General features: G+C 34.5%; 1 protein-coding gene across 1 annotated transcript in view; it reads left to right on the forward strand.

Moving 5' to 3' along the window:
- The window catches only part of GRID2 (glutamate ionotropic receptor delta type subunit 2), a 1498284-nt gene that overhangs the window by 574753 nt on the left and 901703 nt on the right, over window positions 1-21828 (forward strand). Inside the window, exon 3 of the mRNA XM_044681588.1 lies at window positions 10281-10565. Coding sequence (XP_044537523.1) covers window positions 10281-10565 — 285 coding nt within the window. The remainder of the gene's footprint in view (window positions 1-10280; window positions 10566-21828) is intronic.

A 21828-nucleotide genomic window follows, 5' to 3' on the forward strand; every position in this document is an offset into this window, starting at 1 on the left:
GACTAGGTTCTTTTTTTTTTTTTTTTGGTTTTTGTATCTCTAAAGCTTAACATAATATTGAGTTTCTAGAGGGAAGTTAATACATTTTTATTGGTTGATTGATTATGTTTCAATGGCCAAATAAATATGAAAGGTCTAAAATAGTTTTGCTCAGATTAATTTGGTTGTAAAACACTTTTATATTTGAAATATATCAACAGAATCCATAAATACTAGCTCTGAAAGCAAAGACATAGCCAGGAATGTTTGCCCTTGTGACGGTTACTACACATTATTCTTAAGGTAAACAGGATGAAACACCCTCAAGAAACTCAAATTGCTAATGAATAGGCCACTGTAAGGAGGAGAAATGATTGGGACAAGAGAACAGAACACAGTGGAGATATAAAATGGGAGAGGAAAACCCACCAATAAGCCATTGGGTAGCTTCTTATTCTAATTAGTTGTCCTTGTTCACGGTATGCTCAGACTTGTTGTTTCAACAATATTAAAACATCTAGTCTTCTAAATTTGGTACCCAACTAGATTTATGTCCTTGGGGGAAAAGCCTCAATTGCTCAGCTCTAGTTATGATTCAGCCAGAGATAGCTATGATATAAAATATTCTGAAGGAAAGGTTGGCTTAAAGAAATGTTAGATACCACATATGATTGAGCCTATTTTCTTAAAAAAGCTTTACATGAACTACAATTTTTATACATGCATTATTTACCAAATGATATTTTAGAGGAAAATATAATATTTTAATATTTATATTTATTATATTTACACAATAAAATTTTAGAGAAAAATATAATATAAAAATAAATATCCTTTCATGTGTCTTAAAGAAAGGAAGGGACTCAAGCCTCAACCTGGACTTGACTAGGTAAATAACTAAGGAAACTGGTAGGATAAGTAATTAAGAAAAAAAAAACATTAGTGAATGATATTCATGGTGATGTTTTTTAACGGAGAATTAAGAAAGTAATTTGCTACAAAATAACCTCTCTTGGCACAATAATTAGGAAAATAGAATTCTGCTGGGGGGGGCTTGGGGCAAAGCACTATGAATGCTCTTTCAAGGGTAGCCCAGATTAGCGCTGGGAATCTTTATCACAACTCTTGCTCCCACAGAAGAATTATAAGTCTCAGAGGAAGGAAATATATATGCTTCATGGTTCTAGGGATACCTCTGAGAAGTCACTTGTGATTCCTTACTGCCACTGGCACTGCCCTTTTTGTATACATCCTCTGTCCCAATAACATAATTTAAGAATGATAAAGAAAAATTTTCATTTTTGTTTACTCACAAAAAAAAACAAATGAAATAATGAATATTTGAAAAAATATAAAACACTCAAAATATCAGAATAAGAAATAAGTAATTAAACAACTCAATTACAATGGAAGAAATTGAATAGGTCATAAATCAATGTCCAAATGATGATGGTGGGAAGCACAGAACCAAATGGATTCATGAGTAAATTCTATTAATATTCGAAGAACAAATATTTCCAATATTATATAAGCTTTGTTAAAATGACAAAAAAAGACTTCATATCAAATTCAATTATATGGAGAGAACTTTAATAATTAAACCAGGGAAAATCTGTGTAAATAAAGAAAGGTATAGAGCAATAACCCTAATAAACATAGATAAAAAATAAGATATTAGCAAAGTGAATATAACCATGAATAACAATGGTTACTAAATATAACCAAATGGAGTTTATACTAGAAACTCAGGGTTGGTTTAATAGTAAGGAAACTATCAAATTAATTTTGATATTAATAACAAAATTATATTGATATTGAAAAAAGTCTCTGAAAACTTCAATACCCATTATTGTTAAAAAATACTAGAAAATCAAATAAATAGATAAAGTACTGGTTAATCTAATAAAAAAGAAAGAAGAGAATCAAATTAGCAGTATCAAAGATGAAAAAAGTGATCTCACCTCTAATGAAGATGAAATAAAGGTAATTATTATTAATTATTTTGCCCAATTATATGGTAATAAATATGACAATCTAGGTGAGATAGGCAAATATCTACAAAAATATAAATTGCCTAGATTAACAAAAGAGAAAATAGAATACTTAAATAATCCCATCTCAAAAAAAAAAAAAAAAAAAAGAAATTGAAAAAGCCATCAAGGAACTTCCTAAGAAAAAATTCCCAAAGCCAGATGGATTCACAGTTGAATTCTATCAAACATTTAAACAACAATTAATCCTAATACTATACAAATTATTTGACAAAATAAGCAAAGAAGGAGTCTTACCAAATTCTTTTCATGACAAAATATGGTATTGATTTCAAAGCCAGCCAGTCCAAAAGCCAAGAAAGAAAACTACAGACCAATCTTCTTAATGAACATAGATGCAAAAATCTCAAGTAAAATACTAGCAAAAAGACTCCAGCAAGTTATCACAAGGATTATTCACTATAACCAGGTGAGATTTATACCAGGAATACAAGGATGGTTTAATATTATGAAAACCATCCACATAATTGATCATATCAATAACCAAACCAACAGAAATCACATGATTATCTCAATGGATGCAGAAAAAACTTTTGACAAAATATAGCAGTCATTCCTGTTGAAAGCACTATAAAATAATAAACATCATCAGCAAGTATCATCCACAATGAGAACAAGTTAGAAGCCTTCCCAATAAGATCAGGAGTGAAGCAGGGATGGCCATTATCACCTCTTTTATTTAATATTGTACTAGACATGTTTGCAGTATGAAATAGGGAAGAAAAAGAAATTGAAAGGATTAAAGTAGGCAATGAGGAAACTAAACTATCCCTCTTTGCAAATGACATGATGGTATACTTAAAGAATCCTAGAAAATGAACTAAAAGGCTAGTGGAAATAATTAGCAACTTTAACAAAGTTGCAGGGTACAAGACAAACCCAAATAAGTCATCACCATTTCTGTATATTTCCAACAAAATTCAGCAGCAGGAGTTAGAATGAGAAACTCCAGTTAAAATCACTCTAGGCCAGCGATGGGCAAACTATGCCCTGCAGGCCAGATGTGGCCTACTGAAATGTTCTATCCGCTGTGACATTATTCCTAATCTGACAAATACACTGAGTAGGATACAATACAATAAAACTTTAAAAGAGTTGCCTTAGAAACAGACTGACAGATAAGCATTTCCTTTCCTTTGGCCCCCTCTTTACAAAGTTTGCCCATCACTGCTCTAAACAATATAAAATATTTAGGACTCTGTCTACCAAGACAAACCCAGAACTATATGAACACAAATACAAAACACTTTTCACACAATTAAAACTAGATCTAAATAAGTGGGAAAAAACATTAAATCCTAATGGGTATGATGAACTAACATAATAAAAATGACAATGCTACCCAAATTAATCTGCGTATTCAGTGCCATACCTATCAAACTACCAAAAATCTTTTTTAAAGAATTAGAAAAAAAATTATAACAAGGAAGAACAAAAGATCAAGAATATTAAGGGAAATAATGAAAAAATATGAAGGATGGGGGTCTAGCAGTAGCAGATCTTAAGCTGTTCTATAAAGCAGTGGTCATGAAAACAATATGGTACTGGTAAGAGACAGAAGGGTGTATCAATGGAATAGACTTGGGGTAAATGATCTCAGCAAGCTAGTGGTAGTTACCATCATTTCTGAATTTCCTATTTGTGGGGTATTGCTACCTGACCAAAGTTAATTAATTACATGACTCTTAATTGTAGTATTAATTGCTCATATATAATTTCTCTCTTTTTTTTTTTTTGGATTTCCCAATTTAGTGAATAGGCCTTGTTTTAATTTATGGTTTAAAAATCCATAAAACTGAGACTAAGACAATATTTAACAAATCAAAGGAACAATAAATTATTTGTCACTTTCATTTGAGAATATATTGTGACCAATCTAATGTTTCTCCATAACAGATAACAGATATAGAAGCATATGGAATGACTATGAAGAACAAAATAAACAATTCTGTATCCTCTAAAAAAAAAAAGATGAAATTTTGTCCAACCAAAGAAATGAAAACTCTGTTAACATCTTTTTTAAATTTATTTTTAAAATATTTTTCCATGTTTACATGATACATTTTCTTTCCCGCCCCTATCAAGGAGCTGACAAGAAATTCCACTGGCTTATACAAATGTTATAACTTGATATCTATTTCCATATTATTCATTTTTGCAACAGAGCAATCTTTTGAAACCAAAACCTCAAATCATGTACTCATTTAAACAAGTGATGTCATATGTTTATCTTCTGTGTTTCTACTCCCACAGTTCTTTCTCTTGATGTGGATAACATCTTTCTCATAAATCCCTTGCGATTATCTGGATCATAGTAGCAAAGTCCATTAAATTTGATCCTTCCATAATGTTTTACTTTCTGTGTATAATGCTCTCTTGATTCTGCTCATTTCACTCTGCATCAGTTCCTGAAGATTCTTCCAGTTCATAATGAAATCCTCCATTTCATTATTTCTTGTAGCACAATAGTATTCCATCACCATTATATACCACAATTTGTTCAGACAAATAAAGGGACACCCCTTCATTTTCCAATTTTTTTGCCACCACAAATAGAGGGGCTATAAATATCCTTATTCAAGGTTTTTTTCCCCCTTATTATCTCTTTGGGGTACAAACCCAATAGTGGTATAGCTGGATCAAAGGGCACGCATTCTTTTAAAGCACTTTGCACATAATTCCAAATTGCCCTCCAGAATATTTGGACCAATTCACAACTCTACCACCATGCATTAGTGTCCCAATTTTTGCCACATTCCCTCCAACATTTTATCATTTTCCTTTACTATCATATTGGTCAATCTCCTAGGTATGAAGTGGTACTTTAGAGTTGTTTTGATTTGTATTTCTCTAATCATGATGGATTTAATTTCTCTTCCTCACTTTTCCTCTGAGTCTCATAATTGTTTGTTTGTTTGTTTTTTTTATTTTAAACCCTTAACTTCTGTGTATTGACTTATAGGTGGAAGAGTGGTAAGGGTAGGCAATGGGGGTCAAGTGACTTGCCCAGGGTCACACAGCTGGGAAGTGTCTGAGGCCGGATTTGAACCTAGGACCTCCCGTCTCTAGGCCTGGCTCTCAATCCACTGAGCTACCCAGCTACCCCATCATAATTGGTTTTTGAAGTCTTTTTTAAGCTCTTCCAGAATCTGTGTCCAATCCTTATTTTTCTTTTAGACTTTGCCTGTATTTGCTTTGCTTTTACTATCCCCTTCTGTGTCTTTACTCTATGTCTCCATAAAATTTCTTTAGATTTAGGTGCTTTTTTATTGTTTGTTCATTTTTCCTACCTATTTATGGATAATCTCTGTTTTCTGGAAGGTTTGGGTAACCTCTTAAACTTTAGTCTTTCCTTGATGCTATTCTTAGCTTATTTTCTGGATTTCTGTTAGTCTCAGTTCTTCAGAGGTGGTATGATAGCCTGAGAGTTGAGAGCTTTGAGAGCTACCTCCCACCTGCTGATTCAATTAATCCTTGAGGTCCTGAGAGCTCAATGTCTTGCCTTAAGCTTGGTTGAAAGCTCTTTTGTCTTACTTTGACCTTGATCAGGTCAGGAATTACTCAAATTGCAGCCTTAGGGTTAGGCATAAGTTTTTGGTCTTACTGTGTACTTGTTCTAATCTGGCACAAGGTTGGCCCTATTCTGGGGCTCCTCCCTAAACTTTAAGCAATAAGATCTGGGCCCCTCCTAAGTATTATCAGCCACCCCAAAATGGGATTCAAGTCCTCATCATAGTCCCAGACTGGAACTCCTGGCTTCATTCTGGGCCACACAGAAGAGCCCACCTCAGCACAGACTGACCTGGGCTGGGACTCCAGGTTTGAAATTTCAAGAGCTGTGGACCACTATTTGCCTAGGCAGGGCCTCAGGATCTGAATGCTGACTGGGGCTTAAGTACCAAACCTGGGACAGCAGGTGGGGGTTGGGGGAGGTGTGGCTTGCTCTTCACTCCTTGCTACAGCATCTTGCTGGCACTACTCCCCTCTCACCCCATCACCCCAGATATTCTCTACCTACTTTCTGGTTTTGTATAATTAGAATTTGAACCCCAGGACTCTCTCTCCCAGCATCCCAATTTCGTTCTCATGTTAAGTCCTTATGTTTTGGTGATAAAGTTTGTGTGTGACCCCTCCCTGCTCTCTCTTTTCCCACATGCTCAGCTGGGAAAACTGTCTTTTCTCAGGCTTTTACTTTTGTTCTTGCATTTTTTCTACTTCAAGTGATTATTAATAAATCTTGTAAAATACAATACTTGGAGTTATTGGATATTAATTTAAATCTTACCGTTTTTCCTTTTCTTGAAAGTTGTTTCATTCTGTCTCCTTGCTGGTTCTTTTACTCATATATTTGTTTTGTGGTGTTATTTTTTTTATTATTAGACATTTATTAATATTCGTTTTTAACCTGTTTACATACTTTATGCCCCTACTTTCCCCTTCACCCCCCGCTCTTCCTCCACCCATGGCCAACGCACATTTCCACTGGTTGTAACAAGTGTCCTTGTTCAGGGTCTATTTCCCATTCATGTCTGCCTCAGCCCATGCATTCAAGCAATTGTTTATCTTATATGTTTCCTCTCCTGCAGTCCTTCCTCTGAATGTGGGTAGCGTCTTTACCATAAATCCCTCAGAGCTGTCCTGTGTCATTGTATTGCTGCTGGTACAGAAGCCCATTACATTCGATTTTACCACAGTATGTCAGTCTCTGTGTACAATGTTCTTCTGGCTCTGCTCCTTTCGCTCTGCATCAGTTCCTGGAAGTCTCTCCAATTTGCATAGAATTCCTCCAGTTTATTATTCCTTTTAGCACAATAGTATTCCATCACACGCATATACCACAATTTGTTTAGCCATTCCCCAATTGAAGGACATACCCTCCCTTTCCAGTTTTTTGCCACTACAAAAAGCGCAGCTATAAATATTTTTGTACAAGTCTGTTTATCTATGATCTCTTTGGGGTACAAACCCATCAATGGTATGGCTGGATCAAAGGGCAGGCAGTCTTTTATAGCCCTTTGAGCGTGATTCCAAATTGCCAGCCAGAATGGCTGGATCAGTTCACAACTCCACCAGCAATGCATTAATGTCCCAATTTTGCCACATCCCCTCCAACATTCATTACTCTCCCCTTCTTTCATTTTAGCCAATCTGCTAGGTGTGAGGTGATACCTCAGAGTTGTTTTGATTTGCATTTCTCTAATTATTAGAGATTTAGAACACTTTGTCATGTGCTTATTGATACTTTTGATTTCTTTACCTGAAAATTGTCTATTCATGTCCCTTGCCCATTTATCGATTGGGGAATGGCTTGATTTTTTATACAATTGCTTTAACTCCTTGTATATTTGAGTGATTAAACCCCTGTCAGAGTTTTTTGTTATAAAGATTTTTTCCCAATTTGTTGTTTCCCTTCTGATTTTGACTACATTGTTTTTGTTTGTAGAAAAGCTTTTTAACTTAATATAATCAAAACCATTAAATTTACATTTTGTAATTTTCTCTAACTCTTGCTTGGTTTTAAAATCTTTCCTTTCCCAGAGATCTGACAAGTATACTATTCTGTGTTCACTTAACTTATTTATAGTTTCCCTCTTTATATTCAAGTCATTCACCCATTCTGAATTTATCTTGGTGTAGGGTGTGAGATGTTGATCTAAACCTAATTTCTCCCATATTGTTTTCCAAATTTCCCAGCAGTTTTTGTCAAATAGTGGATTCATGTCCCAAAAGTTGGGCTCTTTGGGTTTATCATACACTGTCTTGCTGATTGTGGTGTTATTTTAATATTATTTGGAGAGGATTCCCATAGTGACTCAGAGCCTGATTCCACCCCCTATTCTTCCTAGTATTTTCCAAGTTAACCATCATATCATCAGCAAAAGGGTAGATTTATGTCTTTTATTTTTTTTTTTACCAAACTTCCCAACTTTAACTTTTCTTTCTTGTTATTGAAATTGTTAGCATTTCCAAAACAATATCAGATGGAGTGTAGGCATCCTTCCTCTTTAGTTTTATGTTTATTTATAAAGGTCCTATTGAATTTCCACTGTATCTGATGCTTACTTTTGTTTTTACATACTATTTATGATATTAAAATTAATTTCCTTTTTTGTTCCTAGAGAACTTTATATCTTTGCCTTTAATCATTAACAATCCATATTAGATATATATGATAAAACATATAGAATATTAATGTTTTTATAGGTATTCAAAATTTTAAGAGATCTGGCTCAATCTAAACCTCTAATCTCATTTTATGCACACTCCTACATGCAATCTATCTTTTATACAAACATTACCATACCAATACATATCATGCTGTGCACTCAGATGGAAAATCACCACTCCCCAATAACCTTTTCTAGAGATCCTTCTTTAAGCAAACTGCCCCTCTCCTTTGATCTGTGAAATAACTTTTTTGTAACCTCTTTTTTGGAACATGACATACAATTTTCTTTTGAGATATTCGTGGTTCGTTCCTCTTGTTACCTATCTAGGCTGTTTACCCCTTGAGGCTGTACCCTGTCTGGTTCATGTTTATACCTCCCCTTGCATCTATAACAGTTCAGTTGTCCTTCACTCTATCACAGTTCACTTATCATGGCTTCACTGTATCGTGGGTTTAAAAAAATATTTCTAATTCTGTTTCACAGAGTTTTCACTCTATGGCAGCGTTTTGTGGATGAATATTGTACTTTTGTGCAAGTTTGCCAACGTGAGATTGTACAAGGCTGAGCACAAAGTGGGAGTTTCTGTATTTGCTGATGGGTGAAAGGCGACCAACCCACAGTGCCGTGTTCTGTATTCTGGGCACTGATTGGCTCAGTGTTTATAAGAGGGTGGGAAAGGTTAATAAGAGTGTGGAAAAGGTTTATAGGAGAGTAGAAAGAGTTTATAAAGCCTTAAAATATACATAAATAATAAAATAAATATAACACCACTACTTCACGGATTTTCACCTATCTCAGTGGTTTCTGGAATATAATTCCCATGATGGGTGAGGGATCACTGTAATTAGAATATTATTATTGTCAGGTGCTGCATCATGTCTGACTTTTGTCCATGGGATTTTCTTGGCAAAGATACTTGAGCAGTTTGCTATTCCATTCTCTAGTGTACCCTCATTTTACATGAGTAACTGAGGAAAAATGGAATTAAGTGACTTACCTAGAGCTATGTGAATAACTAGTAAATTCATCTGAGGCTGGATTTGAACTCAGATCTCCCTGACTCCAAGTCCAGTGCTCTATACAGTACTACCTACCCCATCTTGAATATTCTGGGTATTCAATTAGAAGTTGTCAAATGAAGACTAAATACATGCTCAAAAGGGAATGACTAGCTTTTTAGACTCCCTTTTGTAAATTGCCCCCAAAACACCTTGCGGTGTGATGAGTAATAGATGAAATGGCTGATGAAACAAATATTTGACCTTCAGAACATATCTTTTATTAAGCAATGACAATTGTCTGACAAGCTGGGACTGGACCCTTTCCTTAGCTTACAAGTGGACTCTGAATACAGGGTGAAACAGAATTTCATACATTAAAAACAATCAAATAAGACCAATTAATTAAAAGGAAAAATACAACATTAGGTAATCTTATTTTTTATTGGATGAAAGATTAGGGTCTTTCCAAGTTGGGAAGGGGACAGTAAACAGGTGACTTCTCTAAATTTGAGAAAAGAGGTATCCATTCCTCCTCAAAAATCTTTAAATATTCAAAGGAACTTGAAAACTATAAGAGATTGATCAATATAGGGCCACTTTTCAGATAAGATATATGGGTTGCTTAAGATGTTCAATTATGAGAAAACTCTTTACATCAATCTTAGAATATGACTGAGTTTCTGGTCAAGATAACCTAGATCCTTAGTTAAAGTCTCTAAACAGCAGACCAATTATTTATTTTCCCAGCCATACTGGGCTAGTATTAAACAATGCAATAAGGTTCTTTCTGAATTCCACACTAAGTAAACTTTTCCTCACAAGACAGAATTTGGGCTAGGCCCATAATGGAAAAGAGAACTAGCTCCAGAATTGCATCACAATAGAGTGAGTGTGGATCACTTAATTTCCACAATTAGCCACAGTATTGTCCTACTCCCCTCAATTCCTTCAACACTTCACAACTTAATATTGCTAAATCAACTTGGGTACTTTTCACCTTCATTTCTCCAAAGGAAAAATTTTAAAGAACAAAACTTGAAAAGCCTGTATCATTCTGATATCATTGTATTTCCTTACAGCCTGTGACCTCATGAACCAAGGCATCTTGGCCCTTGTCAGCTCCATTGGCTGTACATCAGCTGGATCACTCCAATCTTTGGCAGATGCCATGCACATCCCTCACCTCTTCATTCAGAGGTCAACAGCTGGAACCCCAAGAAGTGGCTGTGGACTAACCCGGAGCAATAGAAATGATGACTATACACTGTCTATCCGTCCACCCGTCTATCTTAATGATGTTATTTTAAGAGTGGTCACAGAATATGCCTGGCAGAAATTCATTATTTTCTATGATAATGATTATGGTAAGTTTAAAGACTGTTTCTTCATGAAAAATTCACCATTTATCTTTGAAGATATTGCACTTTTGTGTTATCATTTGTAAAATTCTTCATTTTTTCTTTAAAGCCCAATCAGGAAAAATCTACTCAAGCCAAATATGAAATTCCGTTTTGGTTAAAGTTACTTTGGTGAAAAAGTTTCAGAGCAAATGCTAACATCTCATGATCTAATTTGTTAATGTTTTCAAGTGAAATATTGTTATTCTCTTCATTTGTCCCTTTTCCTCTTCATATATTTATCCTTTTGTATAAAAGTGCCAAATTATTATTTTGGAAGGATGAGTGAGAATTGAAATGCTTTAAAAATAGTCAAAATTCTTAGTTAGCATGAATTTGAAGGAAATTTCACTGTTTAACTTTAGACTGTTTTATATTTAGCCATTATCATTTTTGTTCATATATATGTAGGAGGGAGAAAGGGAGAGAGAGAGAGAACTTGAAGTATTAAATTCTATAGAGAGATAAAACCTACTGAATTTTAATTTCTAGTAGAAGTCACAAGTTTTTTTGTTTTTTTTCAGGTCTAACAGATTTTAAAGAAATGTATCTTGGCCCCAAGACTCTAACGAGTCTTTTAACTCAGAAAAAAGGAATCAAATGTATTCAATTAAATTCAACCAGAATTCATTATATCTACTATATTGAAGACAATATGTTAGGTATTAGAGATAGAAAGAAGAAGGAAAATAGGTTCTCATCTCAAAAACCTTACGTCCCACTGGGAGGAGGGAACAGGAATATAAACAATATGAACCCAGATGAATAAATGCAAATCTAATTAAAAGTAGGCCCTACCAATTGAAAAAATCAGGGAAGGTCTCAAGTAGGAAGTGGCATCTGAGCTAACTAGGATTCTAGGAAGCAGAGGAAAGGAAGGAAAGTAGAGAAGACACAGGGACAGTTTGTGGAAAGGCAGACAGGAAGGCAATGACATATCATAAATAGGCAATAAAACATGTTAGTGGACTAGTTTTTTCTTGAATGCAGAATGCCTTTGAAAAGATAATATGAAATCATTCAGGAAAGGTAGGTTGAAGCTAGATTTTGAAGAACTTTAAATGGCAAATAGGAAAGTGATACATCCAGAAGTGTATTTTAGATATAAATTTGTTTCCTATTTGGAAAACGGACTGGAGAAAGGACAAACTGGAAGTAAGGACAGCAATCAAGAAGCTATTTCAATAATTTAGGTGATTAGAGAGTGAACCAGAGTGTAGTTCTTGAGAGGGAGGATAAAGAGATTAATGACATGTTATGGAGTTAGAATTGATAAGACTTGGGGACTAATTCAATATGGGAATGAGTGAAGAAAGATGGAGAGTGGAAGATGACTCATAGCTTGAAAACCTGGTGCCTGAAAGGATAGGGACACCCTCGACAGAAAGAAGGTAGTACAGAAATTTTATGGTTTCTAATTTTGGACGTGTTGCATTTGAGATGATGTTAGATATGGAGACATCAGTATCGAAAGGAATTCAAGAGAAAGACAAAGGCTGGACATGTGCATCTGAAAGTCATCTGCACAGACAGAGCAGAAACTGCAGCAAAGAATATGGGATTTGAGGAACAAGGGAGAAGAGTGTGCATATGACAGATGGTTTGGTTTTCTGTTCAATATGAAATGAGGAAGGCAAAGGAAATGAAGAGAGAAAAGATTTGAAACATTGTGTGGGAAGTAGGATAAAGAGTAAATTTAGGAAGAAAATAATTGCCTTGCGTCATTGAAAGCAAAGTCAAAATTAGATGAGATTAACTTTTAGTAGACCAAGTCAGCAGAGTTGTGTAGCTTTTTTTTTTTTTAAGCAATTCTTCAACATTATAATAGCCCGTGAGTAGAATAAGTGAAGTGAAGTTGAGTGAAGTTTTGAAAGGGAATATTAGTGATAAACCAAGAGGTTTTAAAGGAGATTTCCATATTATAAATCTGAAAATGTTTTACTTCATGATTGTTAAGGAAGGAAAGTGAAGTCAGAGTAGGATGATGGTCTGGGAAAACAGAGAAAAGTATAGTAGTTAGAAATAATTTCAATTCTAGTTTTCAAGTTATCCTGAGCTAATGAATATTATTTCTGAAGATTTGATCTAAGGGAAGCTAAAAAACAAAACCTATATATTTAATTAACTCTCTGATCCTGAGCACAGGGGTAGAGGAGTGAAGTCTTGGTCAAATCAAAATGAAGGTTTGTTTTTAAAAGGTGTTCTGGGGCATCTATGTGGCCCAGGAGTAGAGAGTCAGGCCTAGAGACAGGAGTTCCTGGATTCAAATCTGGCCCCAGACACTTCCTAGCTATGTGACCCTGGACAAGTCACTTAACCCCAATTGACTATCCTTGCTGCTTTTATGCCTTGGAACCGTATTGATTCTAAGACAGAAAGTGAGGGTTTAAAAAAGTGTTCCAGTCAGTGTGTGTTGTTTGGGTCTGACAAAGCTGTTTGGATATAAAATATAATAGTAGCCAACTTTCAAATGGCAATATTAATTTGTTTCCTTTTAGGAAGATTAAGACTGTAGTAGCTGTCAGACAATTCAATTCAGATTTAATCTTGCTGTACCTCTAGAGATAGTCATAAATCTCCTTATGGGACATTGCTTAAATCAAATGTCTTTTCTAACTTTTAGATAAGACATGCAGAGTTTTTCACTTACCAAGAATTATGATATAGACCAAATTTGACACACTTAATCATATTTTCATAGTTAATTTTGACATTGCATAACTTCTGTGTTTTACTGTAGTGAAGCGATAGATTATGAGTGAATCTGGAGTCTTTTGTTCATTCTCCTGCTGTTCATACTCAAGCTAGATAGGCCTGGGAATCTAGTATGATATTTTAGGGATTTGTAATGAATAAGAACCAGACAAAGGGGTGCTGTTTATGGCAAATTTTATTTTGTTTAGCGAAAATAAATGGACAAAAGACTGTTTACTTGTCATAATCAACTCAGCCTTAAACCAAGTCATGGAGAATGGTTACATAAGAGCCATGGGCCCAAAACTGGCATTGATAGAACTAGGCACTAAAAGATTGACAGAATTTTGGGAAGTAACAACTGGGAGCCCCTGTGGATTCTCAGTGAGTCTAAGCAAGTGACAATTGTACTTAGTTTTTAATATTCAAAGAGTTTCATGGGGTTTGGAGGGCAAGACTTTCATTGACCAAAAGTCTGTGCAATACTCCTTTGTTTTATCTACGGAAGGAAATCTTGTGTTTTTGTTATTTAGTTCACATTACTAATGGATCACAGGAGAGTCACAATGAAGCTTAAATGGTCAAAAAACAAAATAAAAAATGATTGACTCCTAAGTGTAACTAGGAAATGAAGCAAATCTAGTTTGGGAATTAATTTAAAGTTAGCATATATTAATAAGCATTGGCTATTTGTTCATGAAAGCCAGCATGACATGTTTTCTCATGTTTATGTTTAAATTTGCTGCTGATGAAATTTCCTCTGGAGACATAAAATGTAATATATTTCAAGTAAGTGAGAAAAAAATCATACTCAAACTTTTTTTTTAATAAAAGAGCTTGACAATAGAAATTCTATAACATCCCCAAATATTAAGCTAGACAACATAAGAAGTTGAGTTATTTACCTGTGTTCTTACCATCCCCAAAAGATAAATGTCTGCCCTTTCCTTATAAACCTGAGGGAAAGATTCCATGAATTCCTTGGGAACAAGTGAAGGAGTTTATGTGTTTTACAATCTGGAAATTTTCACCATGAGTAATACTTTTATTGGTTAGTGAAGAATATCGTTATGTGCCTAATTATCCAGACAATAGGATATTAGAAGCTGAAAGGTACCTTAGCAAGTCATTGAGTATACATCTTCATTTTACACATGCATTCAGAAACATTTAGATTTTTAAGTAATATTTCCTTCTTTGCTGTTAATCTTTGGAAAATAAAATGTAAGGATAAATAGTCTGACCATCATGAGGTCATTTAAGGATAAAAAAATCACTTTCATTCTGCTAATGAACTTGTTTTTGACTAATAATTCAATTTATGAATATGAGAAAATTACTTTTCTGATATGATTAAAATCATTTCCAGTAATATCCTTCTTTAATAAAGAAAAATTTACCTTTGGTATTTATAATAAACTTTGCTCCCATGGAACTGGGCTGGCATCCAAAATTAATATCAAGGTATCTAAACATATAGTAGTTTGCAGGAGGGCTACATCTCTTTATAAATCCATTTATCAATGTCATAACTTTTAAGTTCAACTGCTCGGAATTTTATGTGATTTTTCTCTTGGCCATTAGGAATCACTTTTCCTTGGAAGAGTGAGTGAGCACCATTTGTACAGGGCATCCTACAGCCTGCTGGGGCAGAACTGCATTGATGTGCTGAAGTATTGATGAAGTGCTCTGCTTCCCAAAACATCTTTCACATTTTTAAACTTCCCTTAGGCCTCTATATCCATTTACTTAGAAAGTAACTTTATCCAAAGTAATTCATTATGATTAAGGTCTCGGGGGGGGGGGGAACCTGCTATAATCTCAATAAACAATGAAATTGAGAATCTCTGATATGACGGACTCATGTATTGAATCAGAGGCCTTTGCTTTACATCTCTGCTCTTGATTGGACTTGGAAAAGTTATCGAAGACTTTAGGGATACACCACAAACATGAAAATACTTTGCATGTCTAGCTATTTTTCTGTATCTCTTTCCTTCCCTGCTAAAGTCTCTGAAAAGCCATCTAAACTATGCCTCCCCCTCTTCTAAATATTCAGCAATCTAGCTTCTGACCTCATCACTCAATTTAAATTCTTATTCTGAAGTGACTTTAGATCACAGTGACCTAGAGTCAGGAAGACCCGAGTTCCAGTCTAGCCTGTCTCTTAACCTCTGTTTGGCTCAATTAATTCATTTGTAAACTGGGAATAGTAATAGTCCCTATCTCACAGAGTTGTTGTGAAAAGAAAATGAGATAATATTTGTGAAGTGCTTTGCAAAATTGAAGGTGCTTTGTAAACTATGATTATGATCATCTCAATGGCCTCATTCTTCTCAACCTCCTCAACAGCATCTCCTTCTGCTCTTCTCAGTGGTTCTTCATTTTTTAAAATTAGTTAAATTTTTTAAAACCCTTACCTTCCATTTTGGAGTAAATACTGTGTATTGGTTCTAAGGCAGAAGAGTGGTAAGGGTAGGCACTAGGGGTTAAGTGACTTGCCCAGGGTCACACAGCTGGGAATCAGTGGTTCTTTATAACAGTGATCTTCCTTGAATCTCCTCCTCTTACATGGCTCCTCAGATGAACCATGAGTGCTCCCCACCCACAGTTCTCTTTTTTATTTATATTGCTTCACTTGGTGATCTCATAAATTTCTATTGATTCAATTATCATCTCTTTTCAGATAATTCCCAGATCTATCTATTTCCTGGGCTTCAAAACGAATTCATCGATTGCCCCTGGTGAACACAGATTGTCTTATAGACATCTCAAATTCAACATGCACAAAGTAAATCTGTGACCCCCACTCTGCCCCCACCAAATCTAGCCATTATTCCAACTTCTCTATTATTGTTTTGGGCAGTGATTCTTTTTTTTTTTTGAGGCCCCAAACTTGATTAAATATGAATTTCTTATTTATTATTTTTCATTCTCTATGTGACCAAACAAGAGCTGACACCCCTTTCCTACCCCTTTCTCACCAACAGGGGCTCTGCTCCCCACATACAACATTCTGAACTCAGAACTGGCAGAGGGGAAAAAAGAGTTTGACTTATGCACTATTGACCAAACCCCAGCTCCCCTAACAGACCCCCTCCTCTTCCTTCTAACTCAGTTACTCTGAATCCCAAGCATGGTCTCCAAGCTGAGGAGCTGGGACTTGGGACCAATTTGGAAAAACTGACAGCTTAGCATCAGAAGACTATATCCCGGGGCAGTCACCAGGGAAGCTAGCTGAGAATACTTGCAGAGTGTGTTTCATACATCCTTATATCCTTAACTCCATGACTAAACAGTGTCCCACATAGTCCCCCAACATCCAGAGGCATAACGGGGACAGAAGGATCCGAGAGGGAGTTGAATAAGGAGGTTCACAGGTTTGTAACTTTGTGACATCTTGGATTCCTCTCTTATTCACTATACATACATGCACACACACATATACACACATCCCAAATATAAAGATTTAGCAAGTGATTTGATATATATGTGTCTATATTATATCCAATTGCTTGCTAAATCTTTACATTTCTACTTTTACGTCATCTCTTCTACAAGTCATCTTCTCTGCCCTTCTCACAGACAAAATCTTAATTTTTGCCTTCATCACTTCTCACCTAGACTCTGACTGTAACATTCTAATTAGTCTCCTTGACTCAAGTCCCTTTCACTTCAATCTATCCTGCAAAGAACTGCCAAAGACATTTTTCTGAAGTGGAAATCTAACCATGTCACCAAAAATACCAGTTCAGTTAATTCTAGAGCCTCCCTAAACTTATGGATTCATCTTTTCCATGTATTCATAACCAGGCCCTTTGCTACTTTTCAAGTTTTTTTACTCTTTGCAACTTGCCTAGACTCATAGATGATGTTTTATCTCCTGTCTTTGTGCCTTTGTCTGGAATATATTTCCTCCTCTCCTGTATTTCTTGGCATCCTTGGATTCCTCTGCAAGATAGTTTTACTGGTTCCCTTTCTGCCAGTGTCTTTGTTTATAAGAGTTTACATTTATTATGTATTCATCTGTTGTATTTCTCATTAGATTATAATCTCTTTAGGAGAGAGAGGGTTTTTTTTCTCCTTTCTTTTATATACCCAGCACTTAAAAGAGTAATTGACACATACTTAACATTTAATAAAGGCTTACCTGACTGTTTATAAGGGTTATAATGAAAGTAACATGACCCCTGCCTCTAAGAGCTTATAATCTAGTAGGGGGGATGAGACATGTACAGATATTTATAATGCAAGTCAATGTATGCATCTGATTCCATAGGAGAAGAAAAGGAAAGTTTTATGGATTTAGAAGAGAGAACTATCATAGGACATTTCTACAAATTTACATCTGAAAGAGATAATAGTCCATCTCACTTATTTAATGAGTGAAAAAAAACAGCACCCAAATCAACTCTCCCATAATGTTATGGTCAAACTCTAGAATAGGAATAATTTTGTAAGATTATTCCTATACCCATAAGAAATGAAAATAAAGCCTGAATTGTAATATCATTACAAGAAAATAATATTGTCCCTCCCAATCACATATCCCTCAAAATGAAGCTTAATCATCAATGAAAATAGATAGATGTTTACCAAAAGTTACAAATTTGAATTAATCCCATTGAAGGATTTATGGATGAGAAGAGTACTTAGAAGGGAATTTATGAAATATGAAATTAAATTGAAAAAATAAGGTTGATAAATTTTAGACAGTTTGAAAAATGGAACAGAAATTTTAAAATATGTATGCCTTAAAGACATGATTGGGACACTGAGAGAACAAAAAAAAAGAATATTTATGAGGAAAACTTGGGGAAAAAAGATAATGAGGAAGTTATATAAAAGAGAGGACAGTGAAGATGAAGAATTGGATAAATATTTCTTGGTGCTGGATATCAGAGATAGAAAAAGGAAGTGATGAAAAGCAGGAGGAGTGTGAGCCAGAAACAGTCATGTCTGTAATGAACAAAGAAAGAGACAAAGAAACTTCTCTTTGGATGACTCATCTTATCTGTGAATCATCAAGAGAGCATTCATGAAACTAGAAACAGGAATCATGCTCGAAAAACTGAACTAATTGAAGAAGAGAAGAAGTTGACAGGTTCACAGACATGGATAAGGGGAGAACCTTGTAAATTTCCTGGTATATACATATTTTTTTTATTTTTTGGAGGGGATCTGTTCACAGGGACAGTTTCATGGCATAAAGATGTTAAGTTTGATAAGTAGAAGGAAGGACCTGGATTCAGTCTCATTCCTTTGAATCAAAATTGAATTCCTCTCCACCTTACATTGGTACACTCATAATGAATTAATATTTCTGGGAATAGGGTTATATATATTACCAAATAATGATGAGTACATGTGTGGAGAGGGAGAATTTGAGAAGACACAATGGATACAATGGAAGGAAACCAGCATTTATTATATGCCAGACACTGTTCTAAGTATTTTGCAAATATTATCTAATTTGATTCTCACAACAATTCTGGAAGGTAGGTGATAGACATTATTGGGCCCATTTTTTCTGTTGAGGAAATTGGGGCAAACAAAGATGAAGTAACTTGTCCAGAGTCACAAAAGTATTATATGTTTGAGACTGGTTTTGAACCCATCTTACTAATTCCAGAACCAATGCTTTATCTGCTGAGCCACCAAACTTCTTCTGGATGCTTGGTAAAGGAATTTGGAAGACCATAAGTCCTAGAATATGGTTGTTGTATAATAAATGCTTGCTGAGTTGAACTGAATTCCACAAATATTAGCTTTCATGGGACTCATCAAACGAGAACAAAGATATTAGTTTTTTATGTTCAAAATGTTTGAAGCAATGAGGAAAATAATTGAGAAAGGGGATAAACTGAACTAAAAACTGAATTATTATCTCTCAGAAAGGGGTACAATGGTGAATACCATCCAGGCTATGAGATAGAAAAGAATAGGGAGAATCCTGGATTGCATATTTATCTCATTAGTTTAAGGAAATGGTAGAAAAGAAAGAGAAAATAACAAAAAATATTGAATCAAGAAATTGTCTTCACAGAGAGTGACAGAGAAATCTGTGAGAAGAGCCTGAGATGAGGCTAGTGTAAGCAAAACAAATTGTAGGAACCTAGAAGTGGTTGTTTTTAAAAAATGAATACAGTAATAGAATTTGCTAAGAGAAATTCAAAGTTAACAGTTATACTTGGGAATGAAAATGGATTAATGTGTCTATAAAATGAAAGAGAATGATAGAATGGAATAGGAGAACATAAGAATTTACAAGAAATTCTTAGAAAAGCAAAGACTCATATAGAGACAGTTAAAACAATAGATTAGAATGAAATGTATTATGTTATAGGCAGTTTCCCAAAAGCACAATTTGCAATAATGATTTCAGATACGGTAATATAAAAAATACATACATTTAAAAACAAATGGTAAAACAATAATTTATGCAAAAGCATCAGAACAAAACAATGTTATTAAATGCATGTAAATATATTATTTGAATATATTTTTAAACATATGTATTTGTATCAAGTAACATAGCATTAAATATCTAAAATAAAAACTAACCAAAATTTCAATAAGACAGTGATTACTTTTCTGGTCAGATAAATATTAAGGAAAATCAATTCATCAAGCTGTATTAAACAACTTACAAATATATGTATATGTATACATATATACTACGCGCAAATTTGTGTATAGTACTCTGCTAAGCATTGAAACAATATGAGAGTCTCTGTTCACATAAATTATATATATATGTACATATATGTATTTATTTTACTTTAATGTATACAAAATATGCTGCATATATTTTCCCCTCAAAGTTTCACATCTCTCTTGTGATGTAGGCACTTCAAGTTTTATTATCCACATTTTAAAGATTAGCAAATTCAAGTTCAATGTGGTTCAATAATTTGCCTGGTGTCAGCTAAGTAATGGAAGTAAGATTGACACCTATATCTCTCTGATTGCATTTCTAATCCTGTATTATTCCATGGTACTTTGAAAGATGTACATACATACATATATATAACTCTATAGAATACTTATATGGATGAGTAGACACAAAGTACCTGCATAGTAAAAACTTGTATTTTCAGGAGAGTAGTAATTCTTCAGCCTCATGTAAGAGATGGCATCTGAGCTCAACCTAAAGGGAGCTATGGATACTAAGGGGCAGCTAGGTGGTGCAGTACATAAAGTACTGGTCCTGGAGTCAGGAGGACCTCAGTTCAAGTTCTGTCCCATATATTCACTAGTTGTATAACTCTGGCAAGTCACTCTTTTCCTCAGTTTCTTCATCTATAAATTGAGCTGGAGAAGGAAATGGCAAATCACTGTAGTATTTTCACACACGCACACACACACACACACACACACACACACACACACACAAATCAAATGAGCTTAGGAAGAATAGAATGTGACTGAAAAGTGACTGAATAAGGAGGCTCAGTGGCAGAAGTGATAAGGTAGAAAATTCCAGCTATTGAGGAAAAGATACATCCTAAGAAAAAGGAATATAGATAGGAGATGGATTACCACATACAGAAAGCAGCAAAGAAATGAACTCTGCCAGAAATAAACTTCGTGAATGGGACAATGTAAAATAAGTCTGAAAAAAAAAATAGACTGAAGCTAAATTGTTTGTTGTCAAACACACATTGACCATATAACGTTCTTGACCAAGGGAAAACATAATGAGACTTGCTCATGTATGCATGACAGTTTTAGGCATTTCCCAATCAATTAGCATTTTTAACCATTTAGTGAATAACTCAATAAGAAAAGGTATCCTTTAGGGAGGACTAATAAATATTGTGCCAAAATCTACATGCGGAATACAAACTGTAGGATTGCACACACAACAATATATTAGCAGCTGAAAGCCCTTGGAGAATTTTACCTTGCAGACAAGACAGCAAAATGTTCTTAAATTACAAAGGCTTATTAAAATATTAGTTTCTCTTCAAAAATCAGTGTTGATAACTAGAAAATAACAACTTCAATTTATCTAGCAAGAGGAATTCAAAAGAGAACAGTTAAAGTAAAAAAAAAAATTGCCTATGCAGCATGACACAAAGAAAAGGGCTATGTCTACAAGACGACACATAATAGAAGTGTGGAAATCCTTGCAAACAGGAAGTTTTGTGAAAGGAATCCTAGCTACTTACTGCTCTTGTCAACCACTGTAATCTACATGAGTGATAAGACCATCAGATCAACTCCTTTGTTTCACAGAAAAAGAATGGGAGAATTAGCATGAACAGCTTGCTTTGCTCTTATTGTTGTTCTAGGAAACAGAGATTTAAAAAATCATAACCAGAAATTTGAAAAAGAAAAGGAGAATAAGCTTATTATTTAAATATGTATGTATATATGCATATATACATATAGATATGTGATATGTGTATACGTATATGTCAAAATTGCTTTCTCTCACTTCAGGCAAATCATTACCAGAGTCTTTTACTATATATATATATGTGTATATATGTATAAATATATATATATATATATATATATATATATATAT

Source organism: Gracilinanus agilis, chromosome 6 (genome assembly GCF_016433145.1).
Source record: "Gracilinanus agilis isolate LMUSP501 chromosome 6, AgileGrace, whole genome shotgun sequence".
In the NCBI taxonomy this organism is placed as follows: domain Eukaryota; kingdom Metazoa; phylum Chordata; class Mammalia; order Didelphimorphia; family Didelphidae; genus Gracilinanus; species Gracilinanus agilis.